The sequence below is a fragment of the Rhipicephalus microplus genome, chromosome X (assembly GCF_043290135.1).
Source record: "Rhipicephalus microplus isolate Deutch F79 chromosome X, USDA_Rmic, whole genome shotgun sequence".
Lineage (NCBI taxonomy): Eukaryota > Metazoa > Arthropoda > Arachnida > Ixodida > Ixodidae > Rhipicephalus > Rhipicephalus microplus.
In genome coordinates, this window is record NC_134710.1 from 172316980 (window position 1) to 172335236 (window position 18257).

Here is an 18257-nt window from a genome sequence, read left to right on the forward strand (position 1 = left end):
TGACTCGGGTCAACCATTGACGAGACAGCGATACTTAATTAAGCAACACCAGGCTGAAGATTTCCGTTTCATTGAGATTTTCAGCGCTGTTGAGGCTCAATCCTTCACGTTACTGCACAGGTCACGTGATGCTCTTAAGGCGCTCTTCGTGGTACGGATACACTTTTCGCTACGCTCGCTATTAAAGAAGGAATCCAGGCAAGAGTGACGAATCTTATGCGTGGTGAGCACCCAGATCTGTGCGAATTCTTTTCCCACGTGCTGAAAAGCACAGTGGTTGCAATGACGTCATATCGAGACGGTATATATTGGCTCTCCCGGCCACTTTCGACTTTCATTTGGCGCTCAACGGCGTAAGGACTAGCAACCACACATGTAAGTACGAGCCGCTTCGGATTTGAATTTTTTGGTCGCGCATGTCGGGGCAGTGAAAAAGTCGGAAAGGCAGTTCTTTTTCGCGTAAGGGGGTGTTTATGAACATCATATGGGTAACGTTAATTCAGTTCACTGTCCAAGGTGCAGATTTCGATGTGTGGGCGTTGTCTATACGTAAAAGGAGTACGATGCGACTGAAATGCACCCGTTAATGGTACGCTTGGTCGCTGCATTAAGTTTAGGCACATTTCAAGGATCGGTGCATCAGTCTTCTCGCGGTGCTATGAGTTGCCTCTGACAGAACAAGGAACATGTGCCGAGAATTGCGTACCGTGCTGCACCCCACCCTTTCATTTTGCCTCCGTAGTGAAGTGTCAACGAGGCCCGGTAAACATCCAAGGGTTATAATCGGTGACATGTGTTTCCCCCCTCATTCTTCGTCTTGGCACTGATTTCACATTTAACTGTGGCCTTCCTATTTCTGATAATTCGCGACAGGGTTTGCCGTGCATAACAACCAGGGCGTGTGTGCTGCTCCCGGTGGTCGTAGTGAAAGCAGACTGATTCGAAATTAATACTGCGCACTCGTGCATACAGTCTTCGACCTCTTGGTTATAGTACTACAATAAAAGCTCGTTAATTTGAATCCGAAGGGGACTATAAAGTGGTCGTAGTTAAGCAGAGTTCGAATTAGTGGGTGGGTGGTAGAATGAATAGATATCGCGCCACACTGCACGGACAGAACTAAAGAAAGGCGCCTCTTGACTCGTTATCGCGAGCTATACACGTTTGTGACAGTTGATTTCATAAATTACGTTCATCAAGCTCTATACCAGCGAACAGAAGGGATCAGATACGCCAGAACAAAGCAGACATACATATATGCGAGTAGTAAGCCTTCATGTCGAAATACGAGACGCTATTTATGCCCTAAAACACGTTTATTTACATTACGGTTGAACGTAATACTCATTAGAATTAATCGCAATTTTGCGTTCACTTGCGTTTCTTCCGTCACAAATCGTCTGCAGCTTGACCATGCAGCTTGACCAAGCTGCATAATTTGCAGCTTCACCAAGAGCTCCAGCGTAGTGTCCGAATTATCATCTGCTGTGAATTGCCGTTTCGTTGTCTGGATCTCAAGTCAATTTGATTTGCTTTTGCAACACATTGTAATCATTCCATGTCGACTTCCGCGAGGAGCGAGGAAAGCCAGGGGGCTCCCACAGTTTGAATTAATCATTTTGAATACCAACGCGTTTGAACTTTCGGAAGTTTTATCCCATAGAAACGCAAAAGGCTGTGCCGAGACTCGGTATTCAGTTCGATTTAACTGAGAGCTTTAAGTCTAGTCCATAGGTCGGCAAAACTTGCGGAGCTCACTCATTCACTCATGAAGTATATTACGAGCATTAGACCCACACTCACGAAAATTTCCTTCAGCCGGACTAACTCAGACTCGCGCACCAAAACATTACTCACCCAGACACACGGTTCGATCTCAGTCTGCATGAGTCGACTCGCGAATCTGGCAGGCTATAATTAGCTTCTTCGACCATGATGTCGATGCTCTTTACCATCAATATCTCGTATAATCAGTGCTCTTCTTGGTTCCATTTGACATAGTTTCTTCGAAAAAGAGTTCTGACTGCTTTCAAATAAGTTAAGTAATTTTAATTGGAAGAGATGAAAGCATAAGATATAATCAAGAAATTCCCTGGAAGACTTCTCCAACGTAATTGACGCCAATAATTAATAAATATTGATTGATTGATATCTGGGGTTAAACGTCCCAAAAACCACTGTGATTATGAGAGACGCTGTAGTGGAAGGCTCCGGAAATTTCTGCCACCTGGGGTTCTTTAACGTGCACCAAAATTTGAGCACATGGGCCTACAGCACTTCCGCCTCCATCGGAAATGAAGCCGCCGCAGCCGGAATTCGATCCCATGATCTGCGGGTCAGTAGCAGAGTACTTTAGCCACTAGACCACCGCAGCGGGGCTTAAAAAATATAACTGTATATGATCGACACTGCTTTGAAATACCTGTGAGTATAGACGTGAGTATAAACGTGAACACCGGTCGAGGCTCATAATAATGCTTAAGACGACTATACGTAGTAGCTCTAGTGTAACAAAAGATGTGTGTGCTGTCACACGCCGTGCTTTTGCAGGTAATTCAGTCATGAAATTAACCGTAATTATAGAACGTTAATAATACCGTCACGTGGCTGTGAAATCAAATAATCAAGCTTATAAAAGTTTAACTACTTACTGGGCTAACCTGTTCCCACCAAAATGAAGCGCCTAGAGTATACAGTGATTGCGGCTCAGAGTGGTCGGCAATAATCGGGGCATCGGTGAACTTAAGGAAAAGTGTGAGCGGTGGCCGAACCATGTCCACGCTACTACAAACGACAGTAGTACGTACTACAATATTGGATGCTCACACTTGGATTGTGGCATGATGCGATAAGCGTCCGCCTTATCAGCTGCTCTGGCGAAGGAGCGCTTCTTGAAACTGTCGACGCTACGTAAGGGAGGTGTCTGAGATTAACAAAATATAAGCGTCAAAAAGAGCCTGCATGAATCGTTTGTTTGATACACGCTGTCGCTGCCCGATGTTTTCTTTAGCGACGCGATTATTGCCTTCACGGCCATGGCGCGCTTCTTTTTTTTTTTACTTTTTTTGAAGAAGTTGAGGATCAGGGCGCAGGCGAACAGTGCTCACGCCATCGAAACTAAAAAAAAAATGGTTGCTGCGAATGCATTAACGTCTCTCCGTCCACTGTTGGAAGTAGCGCATCTTTGCTTGAGCCGTTCATCAGGCAGAATATCGAAAAACGCATCGAAATTCACATCGGATATTATTTTGCACAAGAAATGGAGCTCGCGGTGCCGCTGGTGAAGTGCCCGTAAGCCACCCAGAGGTCGAAATGAAGTTGTGGTGGGGAGATTGTGCACGAGTGTACAACGAACACGGAGCCACAATTTTTCGAAACGGTGCAGAAATTCACTCCTTTCGCTCTCCCGTGCTCCCCTCCGCTGGTTACCTCTCCCAAGCCACTTTGCGCTCTCGTCGAGCGCCCCACCCATGCAACACTCCCCTAGATAGCGAGCTTTTAAAAAATGTTGACCCATGCCCCCCCCCCCCCCCCCCCCCCCCAATCTCGCGTGGCATATGTCATATCGCTGACGCGCTGCTTGAAATACCGTCTACTTCCGGTTGCCGCGACCTCAACCATCGACTTCGTTTGTTGCCTCCTAGTTGCGTGCTTGTTAGCGAACCATGGCTACCGTAAACGCGCCGGTATGAACCCTGCGTTGTTCGCACGCCTTCAATGGATCGTCAACGCGATGGACCCGTACGGGGACATGCCGTGCCCCGCACGTGTTACACGCACGCGGGCAACACGACGAACAACAGCAAGCGGCGCGGACAGCTGCTTGTAGACTGACCGAGAGTCGTAGGCTCTTGCTCGACCAATCGCAACATACTTGGCTTGGCGCGTCACGCGCAGGCCCTTAAAGGAAAGATTGCTTTCTGGAACTTGTGGCGCACCGGCAGCTCGTAGCGCTGCCACGTGTAGAATCATTGATTGCGACGCCATTCTGCACACGATGCGTGCGTTTACTCTAAACGTTTGAATAACAATATCTGAGGTGGTTTACGGACCCTTTAACGCAGAGAGACGCAGCCGTTCGGGCTTTCTTTTAAATGCGCATCATTTCTTCGTCTCGCTGATGTCGCGCTTCTGCGTTGGTGGTGGCGCCGTCCACACCCTAACTGTGCATGATCGAGTCTCGTGCCAACCCAGGATGACAGCCGCAAAACTGTCGCTCCCCTCTCCCTTTCTCGCCTCGCAAGGCCGACGCAGGCAGCGTCTGCTAGTAAAAAAGACTGGTCATGCTGCACAACCGTTGACTGGCCACCGCGTATACGTAGCGACTGGATCGCGCTCTCGGAATTACGTCAAGGGTGTCTTTACTTGGCTTTCGCTTCACATTGAAGGCAACGCTTCTCCTTAATTCAATAATAAGAATAATAAAGACGAAATAACCATAAAGCATTTTCATACCATACCCATTTAAGCAACATTCAAGCGATACCCTCACCACTCGGCAACGCACTTACCCGAGCTCCCCTAGTGGGAAGATGCAGGCGGCACTCTTTTTTTTTTTTTACTTTTCGGGGCACCTTTGCATTCTATCTTCTCCGGTGCTCGCGCAAGTTCCAGACTCATCCATACGCTTCGTGCGCGAGAAAAACATTTGCAATTGTTCGAGAAGGTTCCCATAAAATCGCACCCAGCCCACGCCCAGTAATGTCTTGTTTTACATGGTGAAACCCGGTCTCCACGAAAAAGTCATGCCAAAATTATTTAAGATGTATGGGGCGTTCATAAGTTGTACTTGTTAACAATCAGCTTCGTCTATCCAGGGAATTGCGATTACCCGACGTTCGATAATGCTGCCACACACGTTGTTTTAAACAATTTCTTAAAACAACCCTTCCCCGCGCTGTACAGTTAATGGCTACTTTGCCCCAAGTTGGCTACTTCAGGACTCAGTTTGGCTACGAAAATTTTCGGTTGGTGCCATGGGTACTTTTTGGCTACTTGAAATTTCGGAGGGGTGCATTTAGTAGCCAATTTCCAAAATAATTTGCAGGTAAATAAACAAGCAAGCTTTAAGACAACACGTGTTGTCGCCATTGCAGCTGGATGATGCGCACTGAGCCACCTATACGTAGATAAGTAACGCACGGGGCACCCGCAAAGACGAAGACGAATTTTCGTGCATGTCTGCAATCGCGTGGCTAACGCTGTGCTCGCGCTACCCGCTATCCATTCTGACGTCAATTTTTTTTAATGCTGATAGCGCAACCCGTGTTACCGTACGAATTACAAAAAAGCAAAGATTCGCATCTAAACGAAGAGGGTATGTTATTATGTTACATATAGTAATCGGTTTCGGTTTGTGGCTTTAAGAAAAAAAATCTGCTTCCATTTTCAATGGCTAATTCCACTGGATTGTTGGCTTGAATGTGCCGAATTACTGTCCTGAATAAACTATATACAAGTGGACTGAACTGCACATTGCTAGCATAACAGCCTCGAAATCCAGCCCTTCGTATCTTACGGTGCATCGATTTTTTTGCCACTTCAACTTATTTGATAGAGTATACACACTGTAGCGATTTTCACAACATATTTAGTCGCCGCTCTATACGTCCCATCACTTTGGTTCCCACTATGATGTAGGCAGGCCTTTTGGTGAAACCTGAAGCTTTTCTACCACTCGCAGCAAACGTATGCAATCACAATCCTTACCAATAATCGTTTTCGGGAGGCACTAATCACTAGAGACCTGATTATAGGCAAATGCCTATTTTGTTTCTGGTGTTCCTGTCACGCCACTTTAATATATGACCATGAATTGGAGGTTAAGAAGGGCTTTTATACTGCCTATAAATGCCTTTTTTGGCATTTGTGCCTCAATTCTTATAAGTGCCTACAAATGCCTATTTTCAAAATTGGTGCCTATATGAACGCTATTTAATCTCGCTTTGCTTTCAAGTACAGTTGAATACTGGTATTAATGTTACCAGGCAAAATTGAGACTTCGGAGCTCTACGAGGGGCAACCATCTCATCTGTGGGAGCAACCACCTCATGCGTTCCTTACCCAAGGCCTCTTAGCTAATAGGAATTAAGGCTGATTATTTAGACTCTACACATGTATTCAACCGTGTCGCGTCGTCTGCTTGGCATCTCCCTGGCGTCTGCTCGCATGCATAGGAAACAATAGGTGCTTCTGTGCAGCCGCAGGACGATGGAGAAAGAATGCGAGATCGTGGAATGTCATCAGGGAAAAGTTATGTAGATTAAAAAAAGATCATGTGGCTTTTCTTTCTACTTTTTTTGTAATTCTTACAGTGCTTCACTGGGTGACATGAGAAATTTTACTTAGGCACTGGAAGTTGTTGCGTGCCCGATAAAAAAACGTTGCACCACTAGAATTTTTTATTGGATTTGGTTCATTTAAAGCTGCGAAAGCATCATGCGAGGAGGTGAGCTTAACTTTTGCCACTCGCCCGGTGTAGACTTCACAAGCCAAATTCCTTCCCTTGCCTTTTCAGTATCGGATCAACTCTGTTAGTTTCGTAAGGTTACATTCGTAGGACATGCCCATTCCAGGTCCTATACGCAAGTGGTATTGTTGTTTCGACGTTCTCTGTATTGTACTGCCTGTTTATGTGGGATGAATCCCTCTATGCGCGAAAGGTTGGAAATGCTTCAAGGGACGATGCACCAAAAACAAGCCAAGAGTTGTGAATGATGGCACCGGCTTGATGCGAGAGCGGCAATAACATCAATGCAAACGTAATGGAGGCAGCTTAGTCTTTCATATCGCTCGATACGGAGTTAAAAAAATATATAGTGCATAGATTCTGTTTGTATGTTTTAATATTTCTGTCAGCCTTAATACTTCTATTCAGGCAATATATTGCAAACGTTGCACACTTCACCTCGAATAATTGTGTCACGTAGTTATGTGACACGCAGGCCCATTTCTCGTTGTATACGTCACCTCCCCCATAGGGCGCATGCCCGTGAGATGAAAGTCAAGCGGCGTTGTCTCTTTCCCGGCCGCGTAGCATTGGAAATCTTGGCAGATGAAATTGTGAGCGCCGTATGCATTTCTATTGCCTGCCTGAAATTCTCTATTCCGCTCTCGAGTTTCTACAGAGAGAAAAGAAATTGGCCCTTGGCGATTAGCCCAATTGAATTCGAGGCAAGAGACCCTTCTGACTAATTACTACTCTGGCTATTTGCTCCCGTGTTGCCGTTCTCAGCCATGTCGAAAAGAGAGACCCAGGAGCTTGTTTATTCGACGGTGGACAGTTGGCTCGCTATGCTAGACTAGAAAAGGAGAGACCGTATTCTGCAAGCTCTGTGGGGAAAAAATTCTGGATATGCTAAACCATTGGCGCCTTTGTACCGCCATAAACTTAACATATCTGTTTGCTTCCCCGTCATTGAGACAAGTCCCGCACATTAAACTCAAAATTCACACTTTTTTTTAAAGATTATTGTGCCCATATTTACGATTTGGGGGCCTGAAACAGTATATTGCCCGCCTATTTTTTACCCCTCAAACCTGGCTTTTTTAGCACCTCTGAATCTGGCCTCTACTAATCGCCATTGAACAAATGTGTTGGGAGTCAATTCACGTTTTTTTTTTACCCGCCCTATTCCATACTTCGTTTTTTTTTTCGCGCTCCTCGGCCTGGCGGTAAATAATTAAATCAATAATAAATTAACTTTTGCAACTCAATTGTAGCTTCAATACTGAGGCAGCTCGAAATATTATGCCCTTATTTTTGTTTTTGCATATTGATTGATAGATATGTGGGGTTTGACGTCCTTAATTTACCATATGATGAGACGCCGTAGTGGAGGACTCCGGAAATTTCAATCACCTGCGGTTCTTTGAGGTGCGCCCAAATCTGTGTTTTTGCATATTCAGACCCACATTTGCTGTACGAATGTATAAACTTAATAATACCGCTTTTGTTCCACTTGGCTATGAATTCCGTGATAATGGTAAATAGTATACGGCTACTATGGCGAAATTTTCATATTAGCGCAATTGTAATCCTGGCCGTTGGTGGCGTGTCTCGACTGCACTCTTTCTCAAATCCTCACATGACGCGAAGCAATTATCTATGTATGAAAGCGATCATTGCAAAACACATGGTCACTTGAAAGAAAAGGAAAACCTACATAGGGCACTTCGTCGGCTCTGGATTTTGAGTTTCTTACCCACAGATGATGTCTCTTCAGCTTGCTTCAAATTAGCACTAGTGCTAGTGTTATTTTTAACAAATATTGAATTGAAATCTTTCTGGTATCACCCCGAGTTCAACTGACAACAGCTGAACATTTTTTTCCTTCTTACATTGCACATTTGCTTGCTGCTTGACGCTGGGCCGAGATTCATGTACCTGAACGCAAAACTAGTAGAGCGTAACATTTGGTGATTAATATATAGAAACGGTCAACTGGGAAGAAACGGGAACTTGTCTTCATGGGCTATTCTTAAGTTTCTGATATTAACATGCCACAAATAAGACTACGCTCATGGACATCAAAGGCCCACCATGAAGTCACTAGTTCAACACTTTTTGAATACCCCTGTTTACGATAACTGACTTGGCTACACAGCGTATGTGCATTGTGCTTATGTAGGCAAAATATTAGTGGCTGTGTTTAAACAAAAAACTTGAAGTTAAGTATTTTCTGAAATTTTTATTTCTAAGTCAAAAGGAATAGCCGTTGCCGAGACATGACAAATACTACAGCTTTATTTATTCTTATTTAAATAAAAGGTTCTTTGGAATGCTGTAATATAGCCTGTCTCATTCTTCCTCTCCTTGTTTGTAAAATGGTGGTTCACATTGCGCCATTGCATCTTATTGTCTAGGCTTGGACAAACTCGCCCAACGTTGTTCTTTATACTAAACATGAATATAAAAGGTTTATTTGCAATCTGCTGAACATGCGTTAATCGCTCTGAATCATTTTTAATTATGCATTTGAGTATTATTCTTCTCAGTCTCCGAGTACCCTATTGGGTACCGTTGTTTTAAAGGCCACAGACCACCACTATTCGATATCTGCGTGTCCAAATTTGTCTTGGCAATATAAAGATGAGTTGCTTTCACGAAGTTCTGAGAAGTGGTGCCGTGTGTCTGGTCATATTCGCAAAAAGGAGCGAACGAAAATGATTTGGTACTGCACGAGCGCTCAGCTGCGTCCTCGTAATAAGTAGAGGCTTTTTTTCTTAGTTGTAGTGTCACCAACGTCTACAGCACATTACTTAAGCTGTAGACACCCCGTTGATCATATTGATCATCATTTTGGTACGATATTTTTGTTGCACTCAATCTTAGACTTGAAAAAAATCAGGAGTACCAAATGGGCACCATCAGGTTTTCAGACAACCATTGAACTTTGATTCATAATATTTATGCGTTTGTTTTTAAGGGTACGGAATTTAAGGGTACGGAACGGCTAGTGGAGCTGGTGCTTCCACCTCGGAAACGGGTGCACTCGCTTTCTGTCATAAGCAAAGATGACCGACCATAAATCAGTGAGTCGTTCATAGCGCCGATGCCCTACTAAATTAACTGCGAAGTCTAGAGGCTGACATATACGTTCAATCCACGGATAGTCGCCAACGTGGCTTCCATATAGCTGCATAAATGTTAGAACGTCCGGTGTGTGTGACTCGCTTCCACGTTATGCAGAGGCCGCTGTTCGCATGCGAATGCCTACAAAATTATTCCTATTTCCCTGTTTCAGGAGCAGCCTGAGACATGGCAAACCGCCTGTCTTTTCTCGTCATGTGGAAACATCAAGGCGGCGAGCGTCAAGACTACATTTCGCGGTATAGGCGATTCTTCACTACAGTGAACGTATCCCAAAGAGTGCGTTTTCACATGAGTGATGTTGTGGTGCAATCGAGTACGCACTCTGAAGAGAACCTGTTCCAGGCTGTGTGCACGATTAAGCTGCTGGACCATTCAGCCTCCGATAGCGAGCTATCCTCCATATGCTCCAGCATAGCTCATCAGTGGTGTTTTCTGGGCAAGGTAGTTCCGTTCAAGGGACATCTTCAGTGGCTGATTCCTGACCGCGAACGTGGTTTCTGGCGCGAGACAACTCCGTACGAAACGCACACTCCTCTGGAGTATCTCGCTTTCGGTACGTTTGCTGACCTTTGCGTGTTCGCTCAAAGCCACGTGATTTATAGTGACGAAGGCCCTCCAGCCTACTCGCTCTCTTGCGCTTTCAAACATGACGAGAGATTACTGCAAGTGCTGCTCTTGTTGAACCACAGTCACGGATGCAGGCAAGCTTCCAGTGCGTTCAAGCTGGAGATACCATACGGCAGCATCTTTAGAGTTGTTGTCAACGAGGTAGAGAGAAACCAAGAGATCATAGGCATCTACCTTCAGCTCACTACCACACCACTGTTGTATCTGCGATCAAGAAATCCCGGCAACTGGGACACGCCCAATGCTAGCACCGACAGCGCATGGTTCAACAGAGTGTTCCAGCTGGGATGTCCTTGCTTTTGGTTGATGCGGAGCTGTGAGATTGGCGCAAGCTCTGTCATAAAGTTGAGTCTTAAGAACAAGCTGAAAGAAAGACAAGCCATCAGTTGCCTAACGGCTCGTTGCAAGCGGGAAACAACTTTTCAGTACTCTCCGATGACGACTTGCAAAATTAGTTCGCAGCTGAAACAGATTAAAAAGCGTTGCAACATGAAGGTTAAGCCGCGTCTTGGTTTCTCCGCTTGTTACGCCTTGAGTGCGGTTCTACAGCAAGGAAATGATGCATATTCTCAAATGGCTTTGCTCGCTCGCGACAAGTTGGAACAGTTCGAAGAGGACTTGGTTAGCTTTGCCCTGAATAATAGTTCTGCCCTCGAGGCTGCTCTTTTTGCTATTCGCAGTGCGATCGAAGAACACGAGGTTGTCGATATCATTCACTGTCTGCCGAAGCTATATGCCAAATTCTGCCGAGTTGCTTTTCACCTCCCCAAGACGCCCAGCGGAACGCGCTTGGTTCGACGTTCCATAGTCACTCCATCCAAAGTGCTTTTGCTCCCTCCTCAGCTTCACAACGAGAACAGGATCCTCCGTAAATTCGACTCGGAGTACTCGCTACGAGTGTCCTTTCGTGATGACAATTTACAACACTTGTCCTATTCACTCATGTCTGGCTCCTGTCGGCATATGGCAATCGAAAGGGTCGTCACCGACACTCTTCGGCACGGCTTGACAGTAGGAGACAGGCAATTCAAGCTTCTGGCTTCTTCGTGCAGCCAACTGCGAGATCATGGAGCATGGTTCTACGCTACGGTAAGTGGCTCGGCAAGTAAGTTTTTATAATCCAATGTCGTAACGCGCCCACCACCTTCCCGCATGGGCGGAGTAACTTTTGTCGAACATCAAATTATGGGCTGGTCTTGCAACGTATTTGTCGCGGTCGCGTAAATTGCTTTTAATCAGCCTTGATGATCCAAGTTGTACAGTACGCGAGCACGTGGCTGGCGGGCCGCACGGCGCTAACTGGCGGCGAGATTTGTAAATGTGGTACATGCGCTTACAATATACGTAATTATAGAAAGCAGTCATTGATAATATAGAACCGCTGGCAAAATTGCAACTCCTCGCCCTTCGAGGCCATTACGCTAGAGGCCAGTAATCGCCTTGAAGGGCGCAGTGGTTGCAATCTTGAGAGTGGTTCCATATCAATCACTGCTTGTTTTGCTCGCCGGGAGATGCTGCGAAGAGCGAATGTGGTTGCTCTCACTTCCACTTGAACGCGCAGCAACTGCCGGAGTCCGCAGGCCACGTGCTCCCGTGTTCCCTTTCATAAAAATTGACACTGTAGCTATTGTTTTTTTTTTTGTGCCACGTTTACGAAAGGAACGCGCTGCTCACACACAAAATAGTAAGAGTTGCGCGAGTTGTTCGCGCTCTTCCTGTGTGTACCTGTGCTTTCATTTCTTGAGTCTCTTTGTTTGGGCAGCGTGCTTTAAGTGTCGAGCTTGGACAGTAGTTAGTCCGCGCTCGTGCTGTCTATGCTCATTTCTTGCGTGCTTTCTGCTTGAGGTGTGCGCTTCAAGTTTAGAGCTGCTTACCATTCTTCGCGTGACATTGCAATTTGTTACTGCGGCATTCAAACAATGAACGCTCCGCTACCTCTGCAAGGACACGTTTCGCTCCCGTGTTATACCGATTCCTAAATAAGATGAATTAGCCACGTTTTTTTCAAGGTATAACTTTCTGATTTGAAGTGCCAGACAAGGTCGGTAGTGACGAGCCATCTAAAGTGTCGCCTTATTCGGAGTTGTAGCAGTAAGTAGAGGGGCCTGCCTGCTGGGAATACGGATTGTCGTTCTGTTGTGTGGGGACTGGCTGAGGTGTGCTGCGCCACCTTACTTGCTGTAAGTGCACGCATGCTGTTTCTTTCCACGCAGTTTTCGTATTTTGTTCTTCATGTGCGTCTAGGATGGAAAGGGTTACTCCACCGATATGATCCGCTACTGGATGGGCGACTTCAGTGGCATCTCAAGCACTGCGAAGAAGATGGCACGCATGGGCCAGTGTTTCTCGTCCACTGAAGAATCCGTGATAGTTTCCCTGCTCAGTGACTCTGTACTGGAAGTTCCTGATGTTCTTGGAGGGGAAAACTCTGTGACAAATGAACAGTATATTTTCTCAGATGGCATCGGTATGATTTCATCAGAACTGCTTAAAGAGGTGCGTACATTTGCAGTGGATCCTCTTCCTTTTGAAGAAACAATGAAAACCCTTACACTGTTCACTTTTCCGTGAGCGAGTGTAGAATGTACTGCATGTTAGTGCCTTAAAATTGCACTTGCAGCCATTGTGCAATTTTCGTTTCTCTCTCCTGCTATTGACCATTAACGCATTTCTTTAGCCTTCCATACTGTAGCATGAGTAGGTGTTCAATAAGTCTAGTCAGTACCGCACCGAAAAAGCCGTCGTAAACTACAGCTTTCAGTGGTCGCGTAGGGGGTGTAGTGTTAAGGCCAAATTCTGAAGAAAGTGTTGAGCAAGTTGCATAGTTGCTAGAACGTGACAAGTGATCTTGTTTCTTTGATAGGTGCAAAAGAAGCTGAAGCTTCTTGAGACGCCGTCAGCCATTCAGATACGCTACGCCGGATACAAGGGTATGCTTTGCCTCAATCCTTCGCTCCCTGGTCGCCAGTTGGTTCTCCGGAAGAGCATGCGCAAGTTCAACTGCGTCAACTCCGAGAACATCGAAGTGATCAAAATTTCCGCTCCTCGTAAGCTCCCAGTGCTAATTTAATTTGTTGCTCTGTTAACTCGTGGGAACACTGCAACAATGTTTTTAAAGTTGCAGTAAGTTTACCCTTCACAAACATAAGTTTGGTTCACTTGTGGTTCTTAGATGGCTTACCAACGCTGCGATACAAAATAGTTGGTCATCCTTTCTTTCATATTTTTTGTTCAGACTTGGATCCTATAGGATGTACTGGCGCGTATGGCTAAAGATAATTGCTCTTAGCCCCCTCCCTCAAAAAGTATTGTACTCATCGTCCAATTGTTATGGAATCTCACCCTAATATAACAACCAATAGAATCAAGAACTTGTGAACTATACAGATACGCAATTTCTGACATTTCTTGAAACGTTCTAACATTACATGCAAACATATGCAAGTTATTCATGCAGTCGGTGTCGTAGCGCAACTCTAAATTTTGTGCATGCGGTATACCACTAGGTTGCGGCGACACTGGTTTAAAGGGGCCCTGAAACATTTCTGAGTAACCATGGAATGAATTCACTGGAACAGCTTATTGCCTCACAAATAAAACGCCGCAAAAGTTTTTAAGAATCCGCCCAGTACGAGGAGAGTTACAAAGATTTGGTGCATGCTACAATCGCATTATCTCTCCTCGTCCCGACGAAAGCTCTCGAAGCTAAGCAGAGGGGGATGGCAGGGGCAAAGAAAATACGCGCGTGACGTGCTTCGTGACCTTGAGCTTTCTTTGAATAAGCGACGTTTTCAGTGCGATCTCGTGTGCACTCGTGGACAGTCGCGGCCTCACACGACGATCTCTGTAACGACCGAGCACGCCATGTTTGAATCCGCCAATGGCTGATAGATGACCTTCTACGAGCGATTTTTGAGCGTGTTCCGTCATTCGTCGAGGAGAGAGAGAAAGCAATTTTCAGCTGCCTTTGATAATTTCTCGTCAATTCAAGGCCACGAGCTGCATTGTAAAATTTGGCTCACGTGTTCTCGGGAGCCTCTACTACTGATCCGCAGCGTTTTCCGACCATAGTCAGAAAGTGTTGCAGGGCCCCTTTAGAGGGGTCCTGCCACACTTTTTCAGCGTCGTCGGAAAACTCTCCTGAGTGGTAGTCAAGCCTCCGAACTGCAAGTGAGCCAAACATTATAGTGCAGCACGCGTAGAGTTACTAACTCTTCAATGAAGGAAGTCTGTACGAAGGGGGGGGGGGGTGCGGTTCAACTCACTGTGCGCGGTTCCTCGCTGGAAAATCCACTCTTAAAGTTGTCGCTTTCCACGCGGAAGTTCAGCCAGAGGAGTTACAGCCCCTTGCAGCCACCACAACATTGCTTCTGGCATGCGATTTGCGCTGACCTCTTGTTATGTAGCGCGACGCGCGTTATTGGGCAGTGTTATACCACATGAAATTTCTAACTGAATGGTTCAGAGCCAATACGAGACATCCAGCTGTCCCGACAGGGGTGGCGCGGCCGGGGCTCGGGACTCTGCAAGAAAAGTTGGGACAGTCCTGCAAAATCTGGGCTAACCCTACAAGTACGTGGCCGGAAGTAGCAATTCATAGTAAGCTAGAAATCGCTCTTCTCTTGACGAAGGATGCCCAAAACCCAAATGACCCATCATAGTCTACGGCCGTTGGCTGACTTTTGCATCGTGCGCTGCATAGTTATCGCGACCCCCACTAGGTGCTTGCGCACTCATTTGCAATCGCACTGAGTGTAAGCCCACGCGTTGGAAGAAAACAGAAGGCTCAATATCAAGACATGCGTACGAATAGACGTACCTTCTTGTCCCATTGTCAGGAAAAATGCATACGGTCAACTAGCTCAGCTGTTGTTTTAAATTGTTAATATCTTATATAGAGGTAAAAATAAATTGGTGCAGCTTGCACTAGTGTCGAAGGGCTGCGCTAACAGCGGAGATGCGCGGCTTTCCTTGTTTCTTTTGTTTTTCTCTTATTTTCTGCCTTTTTATCTTTATTTCTTTGAAAATGGCGTGAATACCGGAGGAGGGCACAATACGAGCGGTGTCCAACAAGTGAAGTTTTACAGTAACGAAACCGAACCATGCGTGCACGTCAATTTCAGGCCACGTGAACCCGACCCTGTTCTTCCATGTAGGGTAGCGAACCGGTTATCCTGGGATGCTTAACCGCCCTGCCCGTCCTTCTCCACAATTGCTTTGTCGTTGTCTAGGTCACGTGAATCAAGTTGATGAGCGTGCGTACATAGAAATATAGCAAACAGAATATTTAAATATGCAATTAACAGTCATTTTTATGAACTCAACTGTTGCAGCACTCCTACCACATCCTCGTGTCGTGTCTACGTCGTCTTTGCGTTAATTTCCCAAATATGCATCGTTTCAAACTCTCCTACCTCTCTGCCTCACTCCTTTCTTTCTATCAATTTTGGTGCTTGAAATCTCTCTACCAGGCCAGAAAAAAGCGCGACACATCTCTTGCCCCCCCCCCCCCCCCACCCCATCTTGCTCCCCCAGGTCCGTCTGTGACATTTCACGCGGGACGAGCGTAAGCGGGGAACGTGGTGTTTCTGCCAGGTGAGGCAGGCGAGCGTCTCGGAGCAGAAGCCATTCGTTATTGTTTTCGCGAACGTGAACCAGGGGCCAGCCAACAAGAATAGTTTTTGTTACAAAACATGTCTTGGTATTCGCATCATGGCGGCGGTCGCATTTTGATGGATAAATGCAAGAGTAACTCATACTGTGCGATGGCAGTGCACGCTAAGGAGCAAGATGGTGAAAATTTCCAGAGCCCTCCACTGCGGAGTATAATAATCATATCATGGTTTTGTGACGTGAAAACACAGGTAATATGTTCGCAACATGATGCCCATCTAATTAATGACTAGCAGCGGCATGACTTAACTCGGTAGGAAGGCGTCGGAATATGCTATGCCTCAGTGTTAAGTTTGAGGCGCCCTTTAATTGTCTGGCAATGGTCTCGCTCGCTAAGTGGCAATCTCTACTCTGGATAATTGAAGTTCCATATACGAAAGTGTAGTATCGAATGCTAAAGAATATGCTTACTCTCGTGTGCCTCCGTACTTAATGTCCCATTATCGTAGCCCCCGTGCTCTTTCCTCTGTCGATTTTTGTCATTAACTACCAGCCCTTGACCCACCACGGTGGTCTAGTAGCTGGGGCACTCGGCTGCTGCATTTTTGAATGTGGCGAAAATACTCGTGGCCTGTGTGCTTACATTTAGGTGCACGTCAAAGGCCAAGTCCGGCGTTTTTTTTACCATGTCAGGATAATAGTGCTTTTACGTTCCTTAGACACTCTTCTCACGTGTCCGAAAACTGAAATGCTCAAAAAATTTCTAAATAATTTTTAACTACCGAAAAACCGCAATACCCAAACCCAAGCGAGTGCTCTTCTACGTGTGACGTAAAAATTTGCCTGACGCTGCCGGAACGTGCTCGATTACACATAATGCCTGCCAGATGAAATTACCTGTCCACGCCATCCATGGCGATCGGCTAAAACTCTTACGCTTTATGGTGAATATATGGCGAATCGTGTGTGGCTCACAACGCAACACTACTTGGCGCCTATCGCACGCCCACCAACGCCGAACAGAAAATCACCTGCTCAACCAAGGAAGCGCCGGCAAAACCCACACAATCCATAGAAAACAAGCAGATGCTGAAGTGCCACATCAGTTCGTCACTTCCGCCCGACGAAACTCAATGGCAACCAAGCGAGTGTGACGTTAATTTTGGCAAGTGATGTGAGCGTTTCGAAGCAAGATTCAAAATTCATTTCAAAAGAATCTGAGGAACTCTCAACCCTGCAATTTGGCATGAATAGCACAAACGTGAAAATGAACGCACCTAGTGAAGTTCATTCAGATCTGCTGACCTGGAAAAATTGTCAGAGTTGGCCTTTAAAGAACCCCAGGTGATATAAATTTCCGGAGCCCTCCTTTACGGCGTTTCTCATAATATCGTGGTGTTTGGGACGTTAAAACCTAACAATCATGAACTACTAGCCCTTGCCAGTGCTGTTCTGGATAGGACCGGCAGCTGTATAGTGATCGCGTAGTGTGGCGCACTGCTCTTTTCTCCACGTGGCACTGCGTGCAATCGCTTGTGCAACTGAATCTTTTCATCGCAGGAGTGGTCTTCCTCAACCGGCAGCTGATCACACTCCTGGAACAGCTCGGGGTGCCAAGCCGCATGTTCTTCTGCCTCCAGCAGCACATGGTCACGCTCCTCACAGAATCCCTCGTCTGTGACACGAGCGCGCTCCAGGTCCTCGACACCTACGTGGGCTCTGCGCTCCCGTTTAATCAGCTGGCACGACACGGCTTCTCTCTTACTCGGGACCCCTTCGTGCGCTCGATGCTCTTCGCGGTGTACAGGACATCCATGGGTGAGCGATACCACGAGCCATCACAGCGATCTGTCCTGAAGTGACTTCATTCAGTTCTCTCTTGGTTTTCAATTTGCATAGCAATTACCAGTGGTCCCTAAACGGTGCAAACAGAACTGTAGCAATAAATTTGGAACGTGCCACAGTTTCCATGAAAAGCCCTGCAAAGCTCATTAGATGCAGTTTGATTGCAATTTGCTCAGAAGACGAGCCACATGCCACTGTTTCGTGCGTGCCGCCAGAAAACCCCGCAAGTTAACAAGTGAAACGGTTAAGTGTGCCTTTGTGATAACGTGTATGCAGTTCCCCTTGAAAGCAGGTATCTCGCGTTCTTTACAGCGAAGCTGTCGGTGCTCTGCTTTAAAGAGGCCCTGCAACACTTTTCCGAGTTATGATGAAATTCTCTATAGCATGCCGCTTTAAATTTTGGAATATGTCTAGTACGAGTGGAGTAGCAGGTATTCGTCGTACGCTTCGAGCGCTTTCTCTAATTTCGTGCCAGCGAGCGGGTTGAACTCTACGCAGAGAGAGGGGGATTACAAGAGGGCGAGATTTGTACGTTCGTCAGCACTAGTCATGACTGATGCCCTTTTGTTTATCTTGA

At 46.2% G+C, this 18257-nt stretch overlaps 1 protein-coding gene across 2 annotated transcripts in view; it reads left to right on the forward strand.

Annotated features, from left to right (window-relative positions):
* The first annotated feature begins 228 nt into the window (after positions 1 to 228).
* Positions 229 to 18257, forward strand: part of LOC119177164 (uncharacterized) — a 30330-nt gene continuing 12301 nt past the window's right edge. The window contains exons 1-5 of one of the 2 annotated variants that reach the window (XM_075878225.1): positions 229 to 375; positions 9747 to 11311; positions 12436 to 12718; positions 13086 to 13269; positions 17396 to 17653. In XM_075878225.1, coding sequence (XP_075734340.1) covers positions 12491 to 12718; positions 13086 to 13269; positions 17396 to 17653 — 670 coding nt within the window. In that variant the 5' untranslated portion in view covers positions 229 to 375; positions 9747 to 11311; positions 12436 to 12490. The remainder of the gene's footprint in view (positions 376 to 9746; positions 11312 to 12435; positions 12719 to 13085; positions 13270 to 17395; positions 17654 to 18257) is intronic. The other variant, XM_037428564.2, reaches the window with a different exon arrangement.